This window comes from Sesamum indicum, linkage group LG9, assembly GCF_000512975.1.
Source record: "Sesamum indicum cultivar Zhongzhi No. 13 linkage group LG9, S_indicum_v1.0, whole genome shotgun sequence".
Lineage (NCBI taxonomy): Eukaryota > Viridiplantae > Streptophyta > Magnoliopsida > Lamiales > Pedaliaceae > Sesamum > Sesamum indicum.
The window spans coordinates 2,035,414-2,055,413 of NC_026153.1; the positions used below are offsets into that span (position 1 = coordinate 2,035,414).

At 31.1% G+C, this 20,000-nt stretch overlaps 2 protein-coding genes and 1 long non-coding RNA gene across 3 annotated transcripts; 1 reads left to right on the top strand and 2 right to left on the bottom strand.

Moving 5' to 3' along the window:
• On the bottom strand, positions 1,226-2,132 carry LOC110012597. The gene is made up of 2 exons (XR_002287817.1): positions 1,972-2,132; positions 1,226-1,716 (listed from the first exon to the last, which is right to left on the bottom strand). It is a non-coding gene; the product is annotated as an uncharacterized LOC110012597 (long non-coding RNA).
• On the top strand, positions 7,707-10,290 carry LOC105170819 (alpha carbonic anhydrase 7-like). Its single transcript, XM_011091740.2, has 7 exons — positions 7,707-7,906; positions 8,522-8,739; positions 9,215-9,321; positions 9,417-9,519; positions 9,622-9,789; positions 9,900-9,953; positions 10,024-10,290. The coding sequence occupies exons 1-7, from the start codon at positions 7,816-7,818 to the stop codon at positions 10,105-10,107; spliced, it is 825 nt and encodes a 274-aa protein (XP_011090042.1). The 5' UTR covers positions 7,707-7,815; the 3' UTR covers positions 10,108-10,290.
• Positions 11,015-12,826, bottom strand: LOC105170821 (lysM domain receptor-like kinase 4). The gene has a single exon (XM_011091741.1). It carries the CDS (start codon positions 12,824-12,826, stop codon positions 11,015-11,017), a length of 1,812 nt encoding a protein of 603 aa, XP_011090043.1.

Here is a 20,000-nt window from a genome sequence, read left to right on the forward strand (position 1 = left end):
ACTTGTCACACTCACACCTAGGAATAGAGGGTCTTAATTTAGGAGTGCACCGTGCTCAAAATATCGTGTCATGTATCTCTAATATATATATTTTTTAAAAATAATTGTATTTACATTCACTAGTCTATGTACGTATTCCTCGCTGTTGCAGCAAAAGCAACGAGAAGCAAGGGAGATGGATGCATTTCTGACGCAACTGGGCGAGGGTCCACCGACAATAATTTGTGCACCAGATGCCAACTAAACTCCGATCGAGGCTGCGGGGCAGCCGGATGTGCGCAGCTGGAAGATGGGTCCAGGCCGTCTTTAGATTGAATGCAGCAAAGGGAGATAGTTTTGATGTATCTCTAACATGTCCTCTTAATTATAAAAATATGAACAGGGCAAACACGCAATGCTCATAATTATACCTGATGTAGCCTGGGATTGGCCTATGTATATAGTCATCTTCCATTTCACACTGAAGCTCATCCTAGTTACACAAACATATGGCTTATACAAATATATGTTTGATCCTAGTAACACAAACATAAGGTTTTTACATATATATTTGAGCTGGAAATGGAAAAGGAGAGTGAGTATATTATTTTCTATTACGTTTATGTTGTAATTTTGTTCTATATATATTTATAAAAATGACAATTTTAGTCATATTGGAATTCAACTTGACAATACATCATTACAATTTAAAAAAAATAACATACTAAGGACAAAATCTGTTGAAAATTGCAAATTTGATCGGAATTTGGTATGTGTCTCTCACGTGAGCCTAAAATTCTAACAAAATTGTAGATTTTGGTGATTTTGTGTTTAATGTGTCAATTATTTTAAATTATGAGACTTAATTACCAAATTCAATTCCAATATAATTAAAACTGACACCTACTACAGATATTCGACTAAATTATAATTTTTACTTTCATGTATTTCTTACCGTTATATCATATAATTGAACTATAATGGTTTTTTCTTTCTTTTTTTTTTTTTTCCTTGGTATGTTTTGGGTTGAAAAAAGAAAAGTAGCAAATTGAAGAGGTATTATATGGTTCCCACTGTAATACATTTAAATCCCTAAAAAAATGTTGTGATTTCAATAAACCTCATCCATATTGTTACGGGATATGGTAATCGATTGGTATCAATTCTTCTATAAGTACAAATTTGCACATCTACATTTAATTTGATTAATAGACCATATCTTCAACTGATCTTACACATATATTCATAAAAGAGCCACATATATATACACACATATATAACATGATGACATACCTCCATATATATCAATCCCAACATCACATGACAGTACACATATTACATTGGTAATAGAAGGATATTCAACCTCCTAATAAAAATAAAAGCGGCTAATACATAGCATTATATATTTATATATAGTATTTCCACACCAAATTATAGTGAAAATGAGAGTTAGATGATATATATATAGTGATGTGATGATCAGTTTCTCCCTGGACATGAACCACCATGCATGACAAAGTCCTGTAAGGACCAGCCATGATGATTGTCCCCATCCAAACCACTATCATCTCCATCATCTTCACTACCCTCCATCACCTTCTGCTTTTCCACCGTCATCTGTTTTCCAGCAGCTGCCGCCACTACTCTCCTGCCTTCTCCCAACCAAGAGCTCATAATCAGTATAACCAGCACCGCAACCAACCTTATTTTGCTCATCCTCGCGTCTGCCTACCTACCCTGTCATTCATAAATCAAAATGTAATATTCATATATATATATATATATATATATATATGTATATGCACACACGGTGTACATCAAGGGATATATAATTACGCTAAAATGAGACATCGATTGATGGATCACTTGCAAAAACGAATTATTTTTTGCCATCTTCTTCATTGAGGGCTAAACCATATATATATATATATCTAGCTAGTATGTAGTACTGTTAAAAGTAATTGTGGGACTTTAATTGTATAAAGATTTTACCTTATGCACTTCAGTAGCGATGGATGGATAGGAGTAATTTCTTGCAGTGATGAATTAGAGGTGTGATCAAGGATCAGTTGTTGAATTTAGAGCGAGCAGGTTGGGGTTTATATAGACACACACACACACACACACATATATATATATATATATTGATATTTTCATAAAATCAAGTGTAGATGGAGTCCACCAATGAGGCAAGATTAAGTGGGATGCCCATATATAGATTGCACCATTAATTAGGGTAGGATTAATTAATTAATTAATTGATGAAGTAAATGATGGTGTGGCAGGAAATTATGAGACCATTCTGGAAGAACAAATATGGATCATGATTTCCCATAAATCCCCAAGTGGATCAATATAGCAAAAGTCAAAAATACTAATATGGTAAATTATATTTTTGGTCCCATATATAAGGGATATTTCTTTATTAGTCCCCTGCTTTATCGAATTTTTCTTTTGGTTCCATTTTGTTAAAAAAAGAATTCAAGTTAATTTTCCATAACTTTTACCATTAATTTTTAACGGTAGAAATGGTTAAATATTAGTCTAATAAGGAAATGCGCCTTCTTTATGGAACCAAAACAGAAAAATCCCATAGTGTGGGACTAATAAAGAAATGTACTTTTTTTTGTAGGACCAAAAAGATAATTTAGCCCTACTAATATTGAAATTAATGGTAAGTTTTTTTTTAGTGAGAATTCACTTTTCTCTCAAGCGAACGAGCTTTAAAAGGATTAGCATAACTGTTTTTTAATTATTACATTTACACCATGTAGTAAAAGGTCATTAGATGCATAATGCTCAGCATTATTGACAGTGAATATATAATGGCACATCTTGGAGGGAATAGAATTCTCCACCAAACTTGTTATTACTATATATATGTGTGTGTGTCATTTTCTCAGCAACTTGTTTGGCAGAACATATTTGTTCTAATCCTACTATTTTATAAATTATATATATAGCATCATTAATGTGTCATAAACCTAGACATAAATCGAGACATGATTGTGCTCTTACCTTTCTGTATTTCTCCTCCAGCTACATTTCCTAGGAGATGTCATTTCATGTTGGATTTATCCACATGATATATTGATGTGACAAAAAATGATGTAATTAATAGTTCATTTGTTGTAAAAATATAAAATTAAAATATAACCTCAATAAAAACTATACGTATCATTTCTGATTGGGAACCAAATATCACCTGCCAAAATGTTTGAATACCATCGGAGATGATAAAAAATGACAAAACACCTTAGAAATTTCTGTGTTTTCTTTATTAGGGTTCAAATTGTCCTGTCCTAAACCTAATTTGGGTAATTGTAGAAATAATCCATTAGTTGAGCCCCCTTACTTTAGGTCCATTTTGCTATTTGGGCCAGCCCAAAATTGAAGATCCATTCTCTAATTTTGGGAAATTCTAATCTAAATTATATATTTGATTTATGATGTAATGGTTTATCCTTGATCGATCACTGGAAAAAGAAAATTGTTAATAGAATATTTGTGGCATTTTCTCTCCAATTCTTACATTCATCTGAATTTAACCAAAATATGTCGAGGAAGGTTATGTATTTGAATAATCACCAATGAATGATTTAATAAATAGGTGCTTATTTTATTTAGTAGTTATATAGTACAATAATAATTTCTCTTTTTCTTTTTGAAGGAAACAATGATTTCTTATTGGTTCTCATTGAAAGTTATATTTTAATTTAAATTATTAATGTATTTAGTCAATCTTTAATATTTTACAGTTCGATACATATACTGAAAGATATAATTATTTTAAAGTTCTAGAGATAGTTTTATGCCGAAAAGTAATTCTTTTTTACTAAAAAAATAAAAGCATATGATTGGACAAGCCGATCACATATTGCTTTGACCGTAAATATATTGAACGTATATTTGATCTCATTCGAGTTATTAATATATTAAAAAATACTTTTTAAATTTAAATATATCAAATGATTTAATGAATCATATACAAGAAAAAAAAAATCACAAGGCTTCAATCTTACCACTCGTATTAATGAAAGTAGTCAAACCCAACTAAGGTTTTTTATTATGACTGGTAAAATCATGTGATTTGTGTTCAAAGAAATTGAAGCAGCAGCATAGAACATTTGCAGCAGTAATTCGGAAATATTGAATCCTTGTCCCCTGCGTTCCTCTCTTTTCCTAATGTTGCTTCTCTCTTACCTGTTTCCTTGGAAATTCTGGACGTTTCTGTACCCTTTTTTGGGGAAGAACGCTTTGAATCTTCCTTTGACTTGCCTGCCCTTTTTACATTAATTAATGTCCAATTCATAAGCAAAGATCACCAACCTGAGATTTTTCCAAGATTATTACAACTAATTCAATAAACTATGATTCCTTTCTACGACTGTAATGACTGCTCCTGCTCCCACCGGTTTCAAATAATTCAATTTTGATTTTGACCCCTCTCAAATACTTTATGCACAAAATATACACTCTTAAAATTAAGTCCCGAGTCATTTTAATATACTGATTGTTGAATGTATACTATGATTATTTCACATTGGACATGGAGACGGCGAATTTGAACAATATAAATTAAATATATAGTCTCCTCAGCGAGACGTCTTTTCAAAAATAAATTCACGATATTTCGACTAAAGCAAAATATCTAATCAAGATAAGAAATTGTACACCACAAGATTATATTATTTTCAAGTTATAATAATACATTGATATAACTAAAAAGTATGAAAAAATATTTCAAGATTTTGGTGATGAAAACAGAGATCCGTCGACCCAACATATATATCAAATTGGTTAAGCAAATTCCCACACATGGCTATGACCAAAAAACAAGAAAATCATTAAAGAGTCTCAATTCTTGAATTCAGTCACTTTTTCAAAGTTTTTGGTAAATGATTAGAAACACGGGCAATAGAGAAATTACGTCAATCCATTATATATATGTCACATAATTGTTCATACTTCTTGTCATCGGTACACTTCAATTTGTCTTAAACTAGATTTTAATCAATAAAAATCTTAGTTAGTGATTAAAATTGAAGTTTTATGAACAGATTTGAATCCCATCGGACGTATGGGTATTTATTTCACTTTATTTAAGTTAATTATAATAATTTATTTTATCATTCTTTGTAATTATATTGATATATTGTTAATTTATTATAATTATTTTATTTTTGTACTAATCCATATTTGTTAGATTGAAATATGAGATTCAAACACATGAATTTTATTTTTACTTTTTTACAAAAAAAGGGATAATTTAATTATAAGCGTCATGTCTTTCCTCATGTGGCGGCGGCATATAATAATATAGTGCATCTCTATTAATTGTTGGTACGGCACCGTAATTTTTTATGCTGTTCATATTCGGACAATTCAAAACATATTGGTGCATTCCAAATCTACAAGAAATGTCAAATGTAAAAATAACTTCCCTTATATAATAAAATTATATTACGTCTTTTCTAGCAAGATTTAATATATAGGACATGCATAATATTATAATTGATTGATTATATATCTAAGAAATATACTCATATAATGTATATGTATTTTATTTTGTAATAAAATCAGAAAATTATGACGTGCAGCAAGTGTGACATCTCAATAACATGGATTAAGGTGTGTTTTTTTTTTTTTAATTACGCATTTTGGATCAATAATTATACGAAGTTTGGAGAATATTTTTGAATACTTAAAAGAATTCATAAAATTAGAACCACGTACAAAATAATCATAAAAAATAGCAAAAGGAATAATTCGTATATTCAATTTGAGTGTACTGTATGCATCACAATTTTATATTATTTTCGGCCAATTAGAAATCCAATAATATTTTGAAAAATAGAAAAAATATCATTTTCATTAGAGTTAAATATATTTTACACCCCTGAACTATGCATAAAGTACATTTACACCCTTGAACTATAAAACGCAACAAAATGACCCTTCATGATATACATTAATTTTTTTATGACGAAAATGCCCTTATTATTTACACCCCTAAAATATCTCTATTGACAATCATTCTGCTAAATATAATCTGAATTATTATAAATTTTTTTATTTAAAAATAAAGACTATCAAAATTTATAATTTTTATATTGAGTATATCATTTGTATAACCTCCATAAATTTACAATTCTTATATTTTTTACACAAGTAGTAAAAAATTTACATAATTTTTGCATGTGTTGTTATATATATTGACATTTTTTTAAAAAATAAATTATCAATACAAATTTAAAATATTGCATCGAACATATATATACTGTAAAATATGAATCTATAATATAATTAATATATAATATTCTATATTTTTTTAAGTAATGATATGATATACTTTAATTGTGTGGACACGTGATTGAATAAAAATTTATAAATTATATAACATACTTTTTCTATAATATTATATGCATTATGTATTGATACATATTTACATGTACCATTTAACATATATAATTTATGTACTTTGTAAAATATTTTTGCATATATTGAGCTTATATATATATTTTTTGTGTTCCATAATTTATTAAAAATTATAAAAATTATTTTTAAAATAAAATATGAGTAAAATTTTAAATCACTAAAAATAATTTGGTGGAGATATTTTAATAAAGCATATTTTAGGAAGTAGAATAAAAAAGTATAGGAGTAAGTGAGAAGGCATTTTTATCCTATCAATACCAAACTATTTTGTCAGGGAAATTTTTGTTATCTTTCATATTTCAAGAGTATAAATGAAATAAAATACATAATTTGGGGGTAGAAAGTGTATTTAACCCTTTTCATTATTTGAGGGGGGTGGTTCTTTTCTTGCATTCGTGGTGAATGACACAATGACAAGACCAAGAATTCAAACCATATGATACATATAGTCAAATGAACAGAGAGGGGAGGGAAAAAAACGTGTTCGATGTCGCATGTTTCTATATTCTAAACTCGCTATCAAAGAAACTTCTTTTTGCTTCTGAACCCATGGGTTATGTTTGGATAGGTTTGTTGAAATTCGCGATCCCACCCGTTTGAGAGTTGGTATTCATTAGATCCGATTTAGATTTCTAATGTTGGTTTTATAAAAAAGTACAAATTATTTTAAATTATATCATCATTTTAATTTCTAAAAGTATTGCTTTTATGTATTATGTGGAGAATAAACAATTAAAGTATGTACATATATTTTTTATATGTGTATAAAAATATATTATATAGTTACATGTACAACGGATACATATATATATATATTAAAACCACTAAGTTCGAATTGGATTCAAGTCAAGATTATCAAAACTCGAATCTCACCTCAAAATATTAAATGTTGTTGTTTCAAAATTCATTTCAAATTATATCAGTTCGAATTATAATCGGAACTTATTGTCACCCCTGCTACAACGAACACCTCTCCAACGTAACCTTCTCTTGGGATCAGCAGCCAAGGCCCAAGAGAGATCAAATTCCAGAAAAGTCCTGGCGGGTCATTTTCCATAGTGTTAAATATTGATTTTGATGGAAATATGATCAAATTTTCCCATCAATATCTTATGATGTGTTCAATTCTGACAGTTCATTTGACATTTCTTACATCAAAGTCCAATCAAAATCAACCACTTCCCTTTTTAGCATTCACATTCATTTCTTACATTTAATAGTGATAATAATAATAATTATGGACTTATGGTTGTTGTCTCTCTCTCTCTATATATATACACATAAGCAACTCCACTGCATGAACCCTCCTCCCATAACCACTCCTGCACTCATATTAATCAAATTCGTCATTGCAACTGCAAAACAAGAAGATACAGACAGAAGCTAACAATAATTACAATGAAGCTTAGGAGTTTTTCTCAATCCTCTTTTATTGTTCTTGTTCTTGTGCTCCCATCATTTGCATGCTTCACAAGAGCTCAAGAAGTTGGTAAGTTTCTTTTAAGCTATGTTTTGGGGTTCTTTTCGTTTCCGTTTTTTCTAGATAATTTTTCAGGGAAATATATATCACGAATATTTTATTTCAAGGTGTGTATATATATATATATATATTGTGGAAAAAAATATTATTTCGAACAATTAATTTATTAAGATAAAATCTAGGACGTGATTCGTTTAGAAGTTTGCATAATTGAAGTAATAATTAGTTTATTTGAGAAATATAAATTTACTCGACTCTTTTTTTTAGGGTTTTAAAGAATAAAGTTGAGCAACGTGCCGGTTTAAGTAGGTTATTTCTTTTGATACTATGTTTCAAGCTAATTATCAAAATCAGCTCGGATCTTAATTCATAATAAAATATTGTTATATCTCATGTTTCACTTAACATATACACAAAACATACATAATATTTCATGTTGTCTCTATATTTAAATGAATATTTTATGCATGTAGATCGTACGTATATATCATATATAGAAAAAATACGAGACACAATACAATTTTTTAATTAAATATTTGAACTCGATCCAAACCAATCTAGACAGTGACTGTTGCAATAAAAAGTTTTGTAATATATCTTAATCATGATGAATGTTGCATGCAGATGATGAGAGGCAGTTCAGTTACGAAGAGGACAGCGAGATCGGGCCGAGCAACTGGGGGAAAATCCGACCGGAATGGAGTCAGTGTAATTCGGGGAGATTGCAGTCTCCCATTGACCTGCTGAATCAAAGGGTTGAAGAAGTGTCCCATTTGGGCAGACTCAAGAGGAATTACAACCCTTCTAATGCTACACTTATCAATAGAGGCCACGATATGATGGTTAGCTTTACTTAATTTCATGGTTTTTGAAATATATATATATATTTTACTCGTATATATAAATTTTGGGCACCAATAATAATTCAATAATTATTTACATTTCAAATCCAGAAAAAAAGCTCTATGGGAGGAGTTTTATTGAACAATTTATTTAGTGGATATGATAACAGTCGATAAATCAATATTTATTTATAATTTTTTTAACTGAAGTCCTCTATATGCAAAAGGGTCGTTTGACTTTCAATTTCAAGCGCTTAAATTTATTTTATTCACTATTTATTTAAAAAAATATGATCGAGACACAAAAAGGAAAATTTTCTATTAATTTTTTAAAATATTTACAAATAAAAAAAAAACACAATACTGGATATAGTAAAACAAAAGAAAAAGTAGAAATCTAGAAATGGAAAAAAGAATTAAGTATTTTCTTTTATAATTAATTTCTAAATTATTGTTTAAATTTGTTTCTTGGCAGTTGAGATGGAGAAATGATGCAGGGCACATCCAGATAAATGGAACCCTATATCATCTTAGGCAATGCCATTGGCACTCACCTTCTGAACACACCATCAACGGAAAAAGGTATTTTTCATTTCTTTTCTTGAATTTATACCTAAAATTATTTTAATTCCACATATCTTTTAGTAAAATATAAATAAATTAATATTCGATAACAGGTTCGATATGGAAACTCATCTGGTCCATGAGAGCGACGACAAGCGTACAGCTGTGATTGGAATCATGTACAAAATCGGACGTCCAGATGCCTTCTTGTCCATGGTAAAGCACATATTTTTTTTAAAGTGTAAATATTAATAAACGCTCACCTATCTCTAACTTGTTGCAATGTTTTTATTTTATTTTATTCCGTACAATTTACAGCTGAAACGCGACTTTGAAGCAATCGTTGAAACGCGAGATGTAGAAAGAACCGTGGGAGTTGTTAATCCAAAACTCGTGGAATTGGGCAGTCGAAAGTATTACAGGTACATGGGTTCTCTTACAGTCCCTCCTTGTACTCAAGACATCATCTGGACAATGGTGAAAAAGGTATAATTATAAAACCTGTCCTTTTTTTTTTTTTTTTTAAATCCACTCATTTCGCTATATATGCATGTAAATTATATATATTTTTAATTTGTTTCACAATTATTTACTAGGTGAGAACTGTGACAAGAGAACAAGTTGAATTGATTCGCGAAGCGGTACATGATGTAAGTATTCTACTCAATTTTATGATTTTTTTTCTGTAATTTTGGTTATAATTATGTGTGGATTGTGCAGGAATCGGAAATGAATGCCAGACCAATCCAGCCAATGAATGAGCGTCCTATAAATCTCTACACACCAAAAGATCGTGAGAACTGAAATATGATTATACTTTGTATAAATACTATATATACTTTATTATATATATAAGAATTAATTTAAATGTGTAATTAGGGTTATTATTATCATTTAAACTATACTTCACCATGTAATTTTCCTTCACATGGTCCATCTGTTGTTTCATTCTTATGGATATCAATAAAGATGACACGTTTTTTATTATTTATATAATACATGATGCCCGTGTATTATTATTATCTCAAGTATAATTAGATATTATTTTTTAATAGGCGTTGCGAATTTAATCAAAGTCGTAGTTATGATGCATCTCGAGTAAATCGCATGATAAGTGAATTGTACTTACTACTTTATTTATGTATAATTTTTTTAAAAAATAATTAATTATGTGACATGTGCAATAATACTTATAATATGATCGTTTGATGTAATAAGATATAAATCGAGCTAGAGTTTTTTATAGACAACAACTAAGGAATTCCTAGCGACCTTATATATGGCGTCTGTATGAATTTGAGTCCTACTTGACATGTACATACTCGTTTCATAATTTTATTTGAGTTTGTTTCAATACTGTTATTTAATTGTTATTTGTAATTGGATAGCAATAAAACAATATTTGAAGTATGGATTGATATCTTAATATAATAATTTAATTATTTGAAATAAAAATAAAAATAACCGTAACGGGTAGGCCAGCAGATAATTAACTAAAGAAATGAAATAATAATAATAATAATAATAATAGATGGTACTAACTATATACCCTAAACCAACAAAAACATGATATCTATTAATACTTTGTACAAACACAAACATAAAATTGCAATTCAAACATATACATATCCTCGATGAACAAACACATACTAAACATTCCATTCTTAGCAACACAATTTCAGCCAACATTTCTCAGGACTCTCTTGTTGAATCACACCATTCTTGCAAGTACTTTAAGTACATCATCCATAGATGGCCTATGCAGAGGGTCATCCTCAACACAAGATCCAGCCAGAACTGCTAGACACAAGGCCTCTGCCAGTGGATAATCATCCTTCAGACAAGGATCCACAAACTTCCTCAACTGATCAAAGCACCCTCCCTCATTACATCCACCTCTCAAGAACCTCATTGATTCACTCAACATTTCCCCATTGACGGCCTCTCTCCCTGACACGAGCTCAAGCAGAATAACCCCAAACGCAAAGATATCCTCTTTTGTGGCCACCGTCCCACGCGGGCTCGTTGAACTCTCACATTCTTGTTCGAAAACGGCGACTTTTGCCCTCCAAGTTGAGGTCAGGTACACGTTTTTGCTACTTATGTTCAAGTGAGTGTAGGCAGGAACAACAGAGTGGTGCAAATAGTGGAGCCCCGTTGCAATGTCGAAGGCGATCTGAGTCCTTCTCAGCCAGTGAAGAGCAGCAGAAGAGGCTGACAGACAGTCCCTCAGGCTGCCACTGGAAGGGAGCTCGAAAACGAGATAAGACCATGAGAAATCATCCTCACCATAGCAAACACCGTGCAGCTTCACAACATTTACATGGTTGATCTTTGAATGAACGTCGATGACTCGTCGAGTGCCCTCAACCTTCATTTGTTTGATCATCACCTCACCGTTGTCGATCACTCCCCTGTAAACGCTGCTGCTGATCCTAGCATCTTGGCTGAAGTTTTTGGTCGCTCGTATCAGCTCTTCCATGCTGTAGTTGCATATGGAGTACTTTATGCCGACGAGGAAATCAGGGGACAAGCATGAATTCGTGGAGCTTCTCGTTGGAGGGCCAGAAAATGGACAGCTTCTTGGAGTCGAACACGAGTGCAATGAGCTAACTCTATGTGTCGAAGAATGAAAGTTTTCTGCCTTGAACTTCTTTAAGGCCTTGATGTACAAACCGCAGGCGAGTAGTACAGCAAGAATCAGAGAGAAACCAATCACTGATGCAGCAATGTAGAGCTTCTTCAGCTGAGAGAATTTGGCCCTTTTCTCCACAGGCATTGTGGGAAGAAACTGAGGGGCTGGAGGGTCAGAAACCGGAATGTTGAAATTTATGAAAGGTTTGTCCTTGAGGGGTACTAAAACAGTTGTGTTTGGATACACAGTTGGTGTGGGATCCATATGGTTAGCCTTCCATATTTCCTCGCTAGAAACGTTAAACTTTTCACCCAGTTTCAACGTGTCGTCCCCTTCCACAAAAGGGTACGTGACGAGAAACTTCACTTCATCACCACCTGAGAGATCATCAGGACAAGCACATCTCAAAGGCACACGAAGCAACGAACCAGCAACAACGTTGTCGTTCTCTGCTAAATGATTTTCCTCTGCCAACGTAATTGATTTCACCAATCCCTCAAACACCCCACAAGCAATTTCTGATAGTGCTGCATTTTCAGTCACTCTGTAGGTGAAGTTTGCCTGAGAGAACTCACCTGAGCAGGAACACAGGGCCGGGACAAGCACCTCATGGCCGGTTTCAAGAACCTGAGATGAAGCTGAAACGTTGTGATTGATAGAAACTAAGATGTCTGAATCAATGCTGAACAAACTTGAGATTCTTGCAATTGTTCTAGACTCATTATTAACACGATAAACAAGGAAAGTTTCACATGGATTTCTTGAGGCACGGCAGGTGTACCTTGTCCCTGGTTTATTGGTACCCGAAGAACATAATGTCTCGTCATAGTACTGCTGGCCGGAGCTCAAACTAAACCAGAAACATGTCAGAAACCATACATAAATCATCATTAAGAGGAAGAAACGGCACACATCAGCGTCCCGGATGATCGTTTTTTATCTAAACAGGTCATGACTAGCAGCAAAAAGAAGAATGAATGGTGGTTGATGAGAAGCAAAATTCTGGTTGGGAAGAGTTGATTAAGGAAAAGGCCAGCAGCTGAGGTAAGCAGCTTATTCCAAGTTAGGTTTAAGCAGAAAGTGATGAAAAGGTTCAAATTTTGTGATGAAATTTGAGGGTAACATCAATGGCCGGCTGATATAGCATGGTAGAGTCCAGCTAGTGCTAAAAATTAAAGAGCGGTGTGGAATGTTTCCTCTTGTAATTTTGCCTTGCAGAACCTTTCAACTTCCATCATCATGAAATATAATTATTTTTCATGGATCGAAAAAAATAATTTATATGACATATATAGTGAAAATGATGTCTTGTATTTAACTCTATTTGATAGATCGCATATTTAGTTAAATGCAAGAGGGCCTCCTTATGAAAATAAAATAAAATACAGCCTTGTGAAGCTTAAACATGAAAGAGAATTCTTTGCATATTAGTATTTTACGAGGAGTAAAATACAAATAATTCAACATATATGTGTATGTCTGTGTGCATGTGTACGTATATATTGGTTAATAATACTTGAAAAATCAAATAATTAAATAAATAAAGACAATTTCAGGTTGGGGGCAGAATCTTTTGTTTATTGAGATTGGCTTTTTTCGTGAATTGCTGAAAGTCCAAACATGTAAATTAGATCTTTGAAATTTTGCACGTGGTGATTTTCATATGATGGGCTTTCGTATGCCAAAAAACAGATCTCAAAATAATAGTTCATCCAAGCATGTCATGTATAAGTGAAAATGATGTGTGAATTCTGGGTTTTTATGTTTGGATCGGATCGGATCCAACAAGACTCATCTTGACCCGTACTTGGATCCTATATATGAACGCAATCTAAACCAACTAAGTTTTGGGTATTTGGTATGAGATCCAGAGAGATATAATTCGGCCCATTCATCCATATTCCTCCCACCTACTTCAACCACAATTCTTTCCTCTCCTCTCCCCTCTTGCCCATATCACTTGTTCAAACATTTTTATTCAAATTAAATTTGGTCAAATAGCATTAATTGCATAATAAATTTGATATATTTATTATATAAACGGTCATATTTCTTAAACTTTATATTAATCATTCAATAAATATTTTATATTTATCATATATTTGATTTTGATATGATAAATTCAATTCAAATTAAAATTTTCCATCATCTGGTAGTGTTAGATATTGCACCAATTCAAATATTCATCTCTCCCTTTTGCTTTCCATCCTTTTCTCACATTCCCACAATTTCCGACGCACATTATATATCAATCCTCCAACCATATATACCAAACTCACTCACAATTACACTACATGTGCAGAAAATTAAAATATATATAGTAGTTAACTCTGAATATTGTTAGATTAGACAAACGCAAAAATATAAATATAAATACTTTAAATAATTTAACCTATATATTAAAAACGAAGGTAAAATTCATATTACCCCCTATGATTCCCAAAATGTATAAATAAGTCCCTATAATTAAAAAAAAAATACCACATAACCCCATGTGTAATTTAAAAAGATACATATTACCTCCTCTACTCTAAAATTGTCTTTTACAAGCTCAAAATGAGACTGAATATGTATTTTTTGCCCCTAAATGATCAAATTATCCCTATTTTTAAGGTATATATATTTTTAAAATATAATATAAAAATATTATTTAAGTTATGTGTATATATATGTAAAGAAGCCTAAATAAATATAAAATAGAAAAATAGAGATAACTCGCCGACAAACGAGATTGGAGGTGGGTGGGGTGTCAAAATGCTCATCGCTGGACAGGCTTTCCAATGATACTAGACTCGAGTTTAGAGGTGGTCGGACGACAGAGAAAAAAGCAATAGAAGATGGGGGCGTAGGTTAGGATTTTTTGAGTGAAAAAAATATAACTCATCAACGAGCAAAGAAAAAAACAATAGAAGATGGGGCGTAGGTTAGGATTTCTTGAGTGAAAAAAATATAACTCATCAACGAATTGGAGATTTCAGGTGGGTGAGGCATCAAAATGTTTGTTGTTGGAAGAGCTTTCCAATGATGGTAAGCTTGTGTCAAGAGGTAGTAGGACGGCAGAGAAAAAAATAATAGAAGATTAGGAGCGTGGGTTGGGGGTTTTTTTAGCAAAAAAATGAGGATAACTCGCCAGCGAATTGGAGATTTCAGGTGGGTGGGTATCAAAATGCTTGTTGTTGAACGGGTTATTCAATGATGGTAAGCTCGCGTCAAGAAATGATCGGATATTGAAGATATGAAAAGAGAAAAAAAATTAGATTTAGGATATACATACAAATATATATTAAAATAATATATTTTAATTTATTATATGTTTGATTAAATCTGAGCCACAAATTTTAATCAATTTAAATTGGGTATTTCATTATTTCAACATAAAACGCATATTTAAATACACTAGGGGCAATGTGCATGTTTTAGAATTATACAGGGAACTATGATATTTTTTTTATTATAGGCATCTATCTGAACATTTTAAGGATGAGAGGGGTAATATGAATTTTACCCTTAAGAACGAAGCAAGCACATACCCCTTCGGATATCCACTGGTTATATTTAATTTGAATTTTGTCTAACTCTCATATACAAAAAGTAGTGGCCGGCCCGGCCGTCTCAACTCTCATCTCATGCAATTAAGCTCAATATTTTCCGGGGCCAAATATATAATAATAATTTGGTTTTTCCACCAGACAACGGCATAAGGAGACTGCAGTATTGCAGTATATATAAATTCTGTGGAATTACGTAAATTCAAATATTTGAAGGTGTCAAATTAATTTTATTGCCATTAATTTCTTGAAAATAATTAGTATTAATTATTCTATAGCATGATATCTCTCTCTATCATTAATGATGTTTCTAATTGCGATGACTTATTCCTGCAAATTAAAGTAATATTCCATTCTTTCTTTCTTTCTTTTTTTTTTTGGAGGAATATTCCCTTCAAGTTCTTTGTTGTTATGATAATTCCTGCAAAGAAATTTATCAAAAAATTGGCAATATATAAAAGTCAGTTGGGCGAACTGCACATTCACCGAACTTAAAGATTATTCAAGTTTCTTTGGGTATAATTATGGGCCAGCAGCTAGCTAGTTAGGTTTGGAGGTGGGAGTTAAAGATGTCGCAGTATTGCATGCATGCATGGTGAACATATATATATATATGAGTTGAAAAAGTTGTGGTCCGAAACTCATATTAGAAACACTTTGCAACACCCTCTACTGTTGACCCTCTGTTTGGTGTTATTGTATCTGTATTGCACCCAATGAATGCCCGTATTCGGAGCAAAGTTCGAGTTGTGTCCAAGACCCACCTCAAAATTAAACCCGCCCGCTCCCAACACTTTTGGTTCATACATGTGCGTATTCATAAACAACACACTACCAAAACAAAAAATTATTGGATACAATTTTAATAGTTGTGGATTAAAATTTGTGGTAAATAATTTTTATTAATTACGATTAAATAAAATCGATGCAAAAATATAAATTTTCTACCAAGAAAAAGTTATTTGTCATGGCTTTTTAATTAGCCACTCTTGCAGATATCACGGCTAACAACCATTGCATGGCCGTGATTAATGACTATTTGCTACGATTATTTTAATTTTAATCATAATAATTAACCATAATTGAATGTTATATTTTTTGTAGTGACATGACTAAAATTTAAATGATATCCTTCAATTGAAATGGAAAAACAAAATTAAACGAATTTTACAAGTTAGAGCCGTTAAGTCCAAAGGCGAATGGGTGAAGGGCTGGGGTTTGAGGTAAATCTCGAATTTTGTTAAGCATAAAAGGAAGAGAATTGTGAATCATGGGGTAGCTCAACTTGTAGTTTTTGCTACATATCACACTATATATATATATATATATATATATATATTTAATAGGGAGAGGATGAGAGTACTGAGATATAGTATAATATAATAATGAGAGGTTCACTTCATCCATAAATTCAAGTCATGAAATGTCTGTGAGAGATGAGCCTAGTCATTAATTGTTTACTACCTAGTTACCTACCCTGTCTTTTAATTAATTCATGTTTATTACTTATAAAGGGCCTATGTGTAATATTCATTAATATTTATGTACAACTACTGAAGGAGACATGCATGCTCGGCCGGTTAATCAGTAACTCACTTCTTCCATGGGCTGTTCAGCAACCTGTAATAATTAATATCACATCCATTAATCTCTCTCAAACTTGATTCAAGAACTACTCCAACCCTAATTTAACTAAGCCCCCCTTCTAATATTTTGTCGCCGTGTTTAATTAATTTGTATATGTTAATGTCTCTGTTTGTGATAACCAATATCTGAAATTATATATATTGAGAGAGAGATAAGCAAATTTTTTTTACACGAATCTCAAAGTTTTCTTTTTTTCTAATATTTTGGGAATTGATGATGATGGTTTATTTAGAAGTTCATCATATGTACATATCTCATGTCAAAGTCTAGACCGACTAAGTACCAAACATAGTAATACACTCAAAATAGAAAATGTGTAATTTGGTTCAAGTTTATATGACCTTTTCTTAGTCTTTTCAAAAGGAAACGACAGATTCTACCTGTCATTATCTAACCTATTATGATTGATTAATTTAATATAATTATTATCTCTAAATTAAAGTAAATCAAAAGTACATAAATAAGTACAATAATTAATTAAGTCTCTGCAGTCGAATAATATGATAGTTGAGTACAACCATCATGACGACTCCATCGACAAACCTATATGTTAATAGTAACATTTTTACAAATTCTATATTACCTCAAACATTTTATGTATAGGGGTTGGAAAAATTTTATTTTTCAGTCCACGTTCATGAAATTTTCAAAAACAGTCTCGTAATAGGCAAAATATCCCATTTTCAATCATCCTCCAGCTTCAATTAGAAAACTGAAAGAATAACGTGTAAGTCACGTAGCTAGTCGTTATATTTTCATAATAGAGGTAAACGGCCACGTGACTTGCACGTGGTCTTTTTGTCAATTTTCTAATATAAGTTTATAGAAGCATTGGAAGTGAATTTTTTTTAAAAAATTTCATAAATAATAAAATTAAAAGTAGATAAAATTTAATTTATGAAATGAAAAATGAAATATCCCCTGGCAGGGTCAATTAATGAGGCCCACCCGTTGGCTAAAATGAATTTTCTGATGCCCCATACTTATCATGAGAAGTTTGATTTTTGAAGCATAGTCCTGTGATAAACAATTATGAAAGTGACTTGTGACAATTTTTAAATTGAATTTTATTAGTGACCAATAGAGAATAAAGCTCAATTTTTAGCCCCCACAATCCACTTACTTGTCCACCATTCAGATTTGACACGCAAACATCTTAATTTACTCTTCAATTCATATATACAGTCCCAATTTTAATTTTAATTCAGCAAAAATATTTATTCAAATCCACTTACAAATTAAGTCAAATACTTGTGCACTGCAATCAACAGGGGGTTATGTATGTATGTATCAACCCCATTTTAATTTATGGAGGATTCGGGCCTGCATCTTTTAATACATTTGTAAATATTCTAATATAAAAATATTTTGACGAGAGAATCACAATGGATTATAGTCGATCTGATCTTTTATGCAATTAGAAAAATAGAAGGAGGAACGAAGGAAAGAAAAAGATTGCGTCTCTATGATAAATTTTCTCTTTTTTTTATTCATATTAAATGTTTCGGAGTTTTTTTTTATTACATTCATGTACCTTCGAGAAATTAATTTTCAAATAATAAATTAAATGGGTTGATGAACTTATCTCAAATTTGACCAAATGATAGATTATATCAGCATGATTGATTGACCATTGACATATATCTATATATATATAGCTTGATTTCAAGATATTACTAAATCAAAGAACTGTACTATATGCAGCCTGCAGCTTAAGTATACAAATCTACCATTTGGAGTTGAATTTTCCTTTGAAAACATGATAATTACATCATTATATATGAAAATATCAAGTAATAGTTATATTTGAAAAAAAATAAGATAGACACATCGCTTGACATAAAAAGGAAAATTTTTGTCGAATCAAATTAATTACAAAATAAATTTATCATACTTGTTATATGATATTAATCATTTTTTTTGTATTGTACATCAATTACATGATAAATATATTACATTTTCAATATAAATTTATGCGGATAGCCTTAAATTTGAGCATTGAAATGCGCCCAAAGGATAAGAAGCAGACTTGATTTTGACAACATAACTGCGACAAACTAACAACCAACAAAAAAGCCTGACTTACAATCATCAAAACACTAACTTCACAACATCGGCCAGAAACATAGAAATTCTCATTATTATTATCTTTAAGGAAAACAATTATGATTATATCACATGGCCTTTTTCTTTAGAAATTCAAGCCAGTGCTTTATTATTATTATTTTTAATAAAAAATAAAAAAATAATATGAAAGTAGTTAAACCGTCATACATGGTCGAATTCAGACACAATACATTTTGTTAAATGAGTCATTATGCAGTTTCAATTCTACCAAGATTCATTGATTTTTACATCTTTCTTCAACAGACGTAAAATTTTCGACTAATGCAATTTATAAAGTCTTAGTGTTATTAAACATGTAATCATAATATACAAACCAACATCTCGCAAGGGTATGGGGACACTAATGTAATTATAAAAATTATTATAGTATATTAATTTGGTTAATTAAGAAAGTGCAAGTAATACACAAAAATTATTATTTATTGCAATTTCAAGAGTACATTGTAATATTTGAAAAAAAGAAATCCTCATACTTAAGTATTTGGCATAAAAAAATTTCTTGAGCTATAAAATTTTAAATTCTTAACTCGCTATAAAATAATAAGATTATAATAATAAAAATGATTTTATCCATATGTGACGAGAGTTTTTGATAAACTATTTAATACTCGTAGCATCCAAATATAAACGATTGATTGTTACATTAATAATTTGGATTAAATTAGCATAGTTAAAGGAAAAAAGCAAAAAAAATCACTATTAAGCCAAACACGCATTTTCATTCACTACAAAAATATAAT

Bases quoted from the DNA above. Each gene is read 5' to 3' on its own strand.
- LOC105170821 (XM_011091741.1), bottom strand. From the start codon at position 12,826: ATGATTTATGTATGGTTTCTGACATGTTTCTGGTTTAGTTTGAGCTCC.
- LOC105170819 (XM_011091740.2), top strand. From the start codon at position 7,816: ATGAAGCTTAGGAGTTTTTCTCAATCCTCTTTTATTGTTCTTGTTCTT. The intron at 7,907-8,521 runs GTAAGTTTCTTT...TGTTGCATGCAG, and splicing joins CACAAGAGCTCAAGAAGTTG to ATGATGAGAGGCAGTTCAGT. The intron at 9,954-10,023 runs GTAAGTATTCTA...TGGATTGTGCAG, and splicing joins TTCGCGAAGCGGTACATGAT to GAATCGGAAATGAATGCCAG.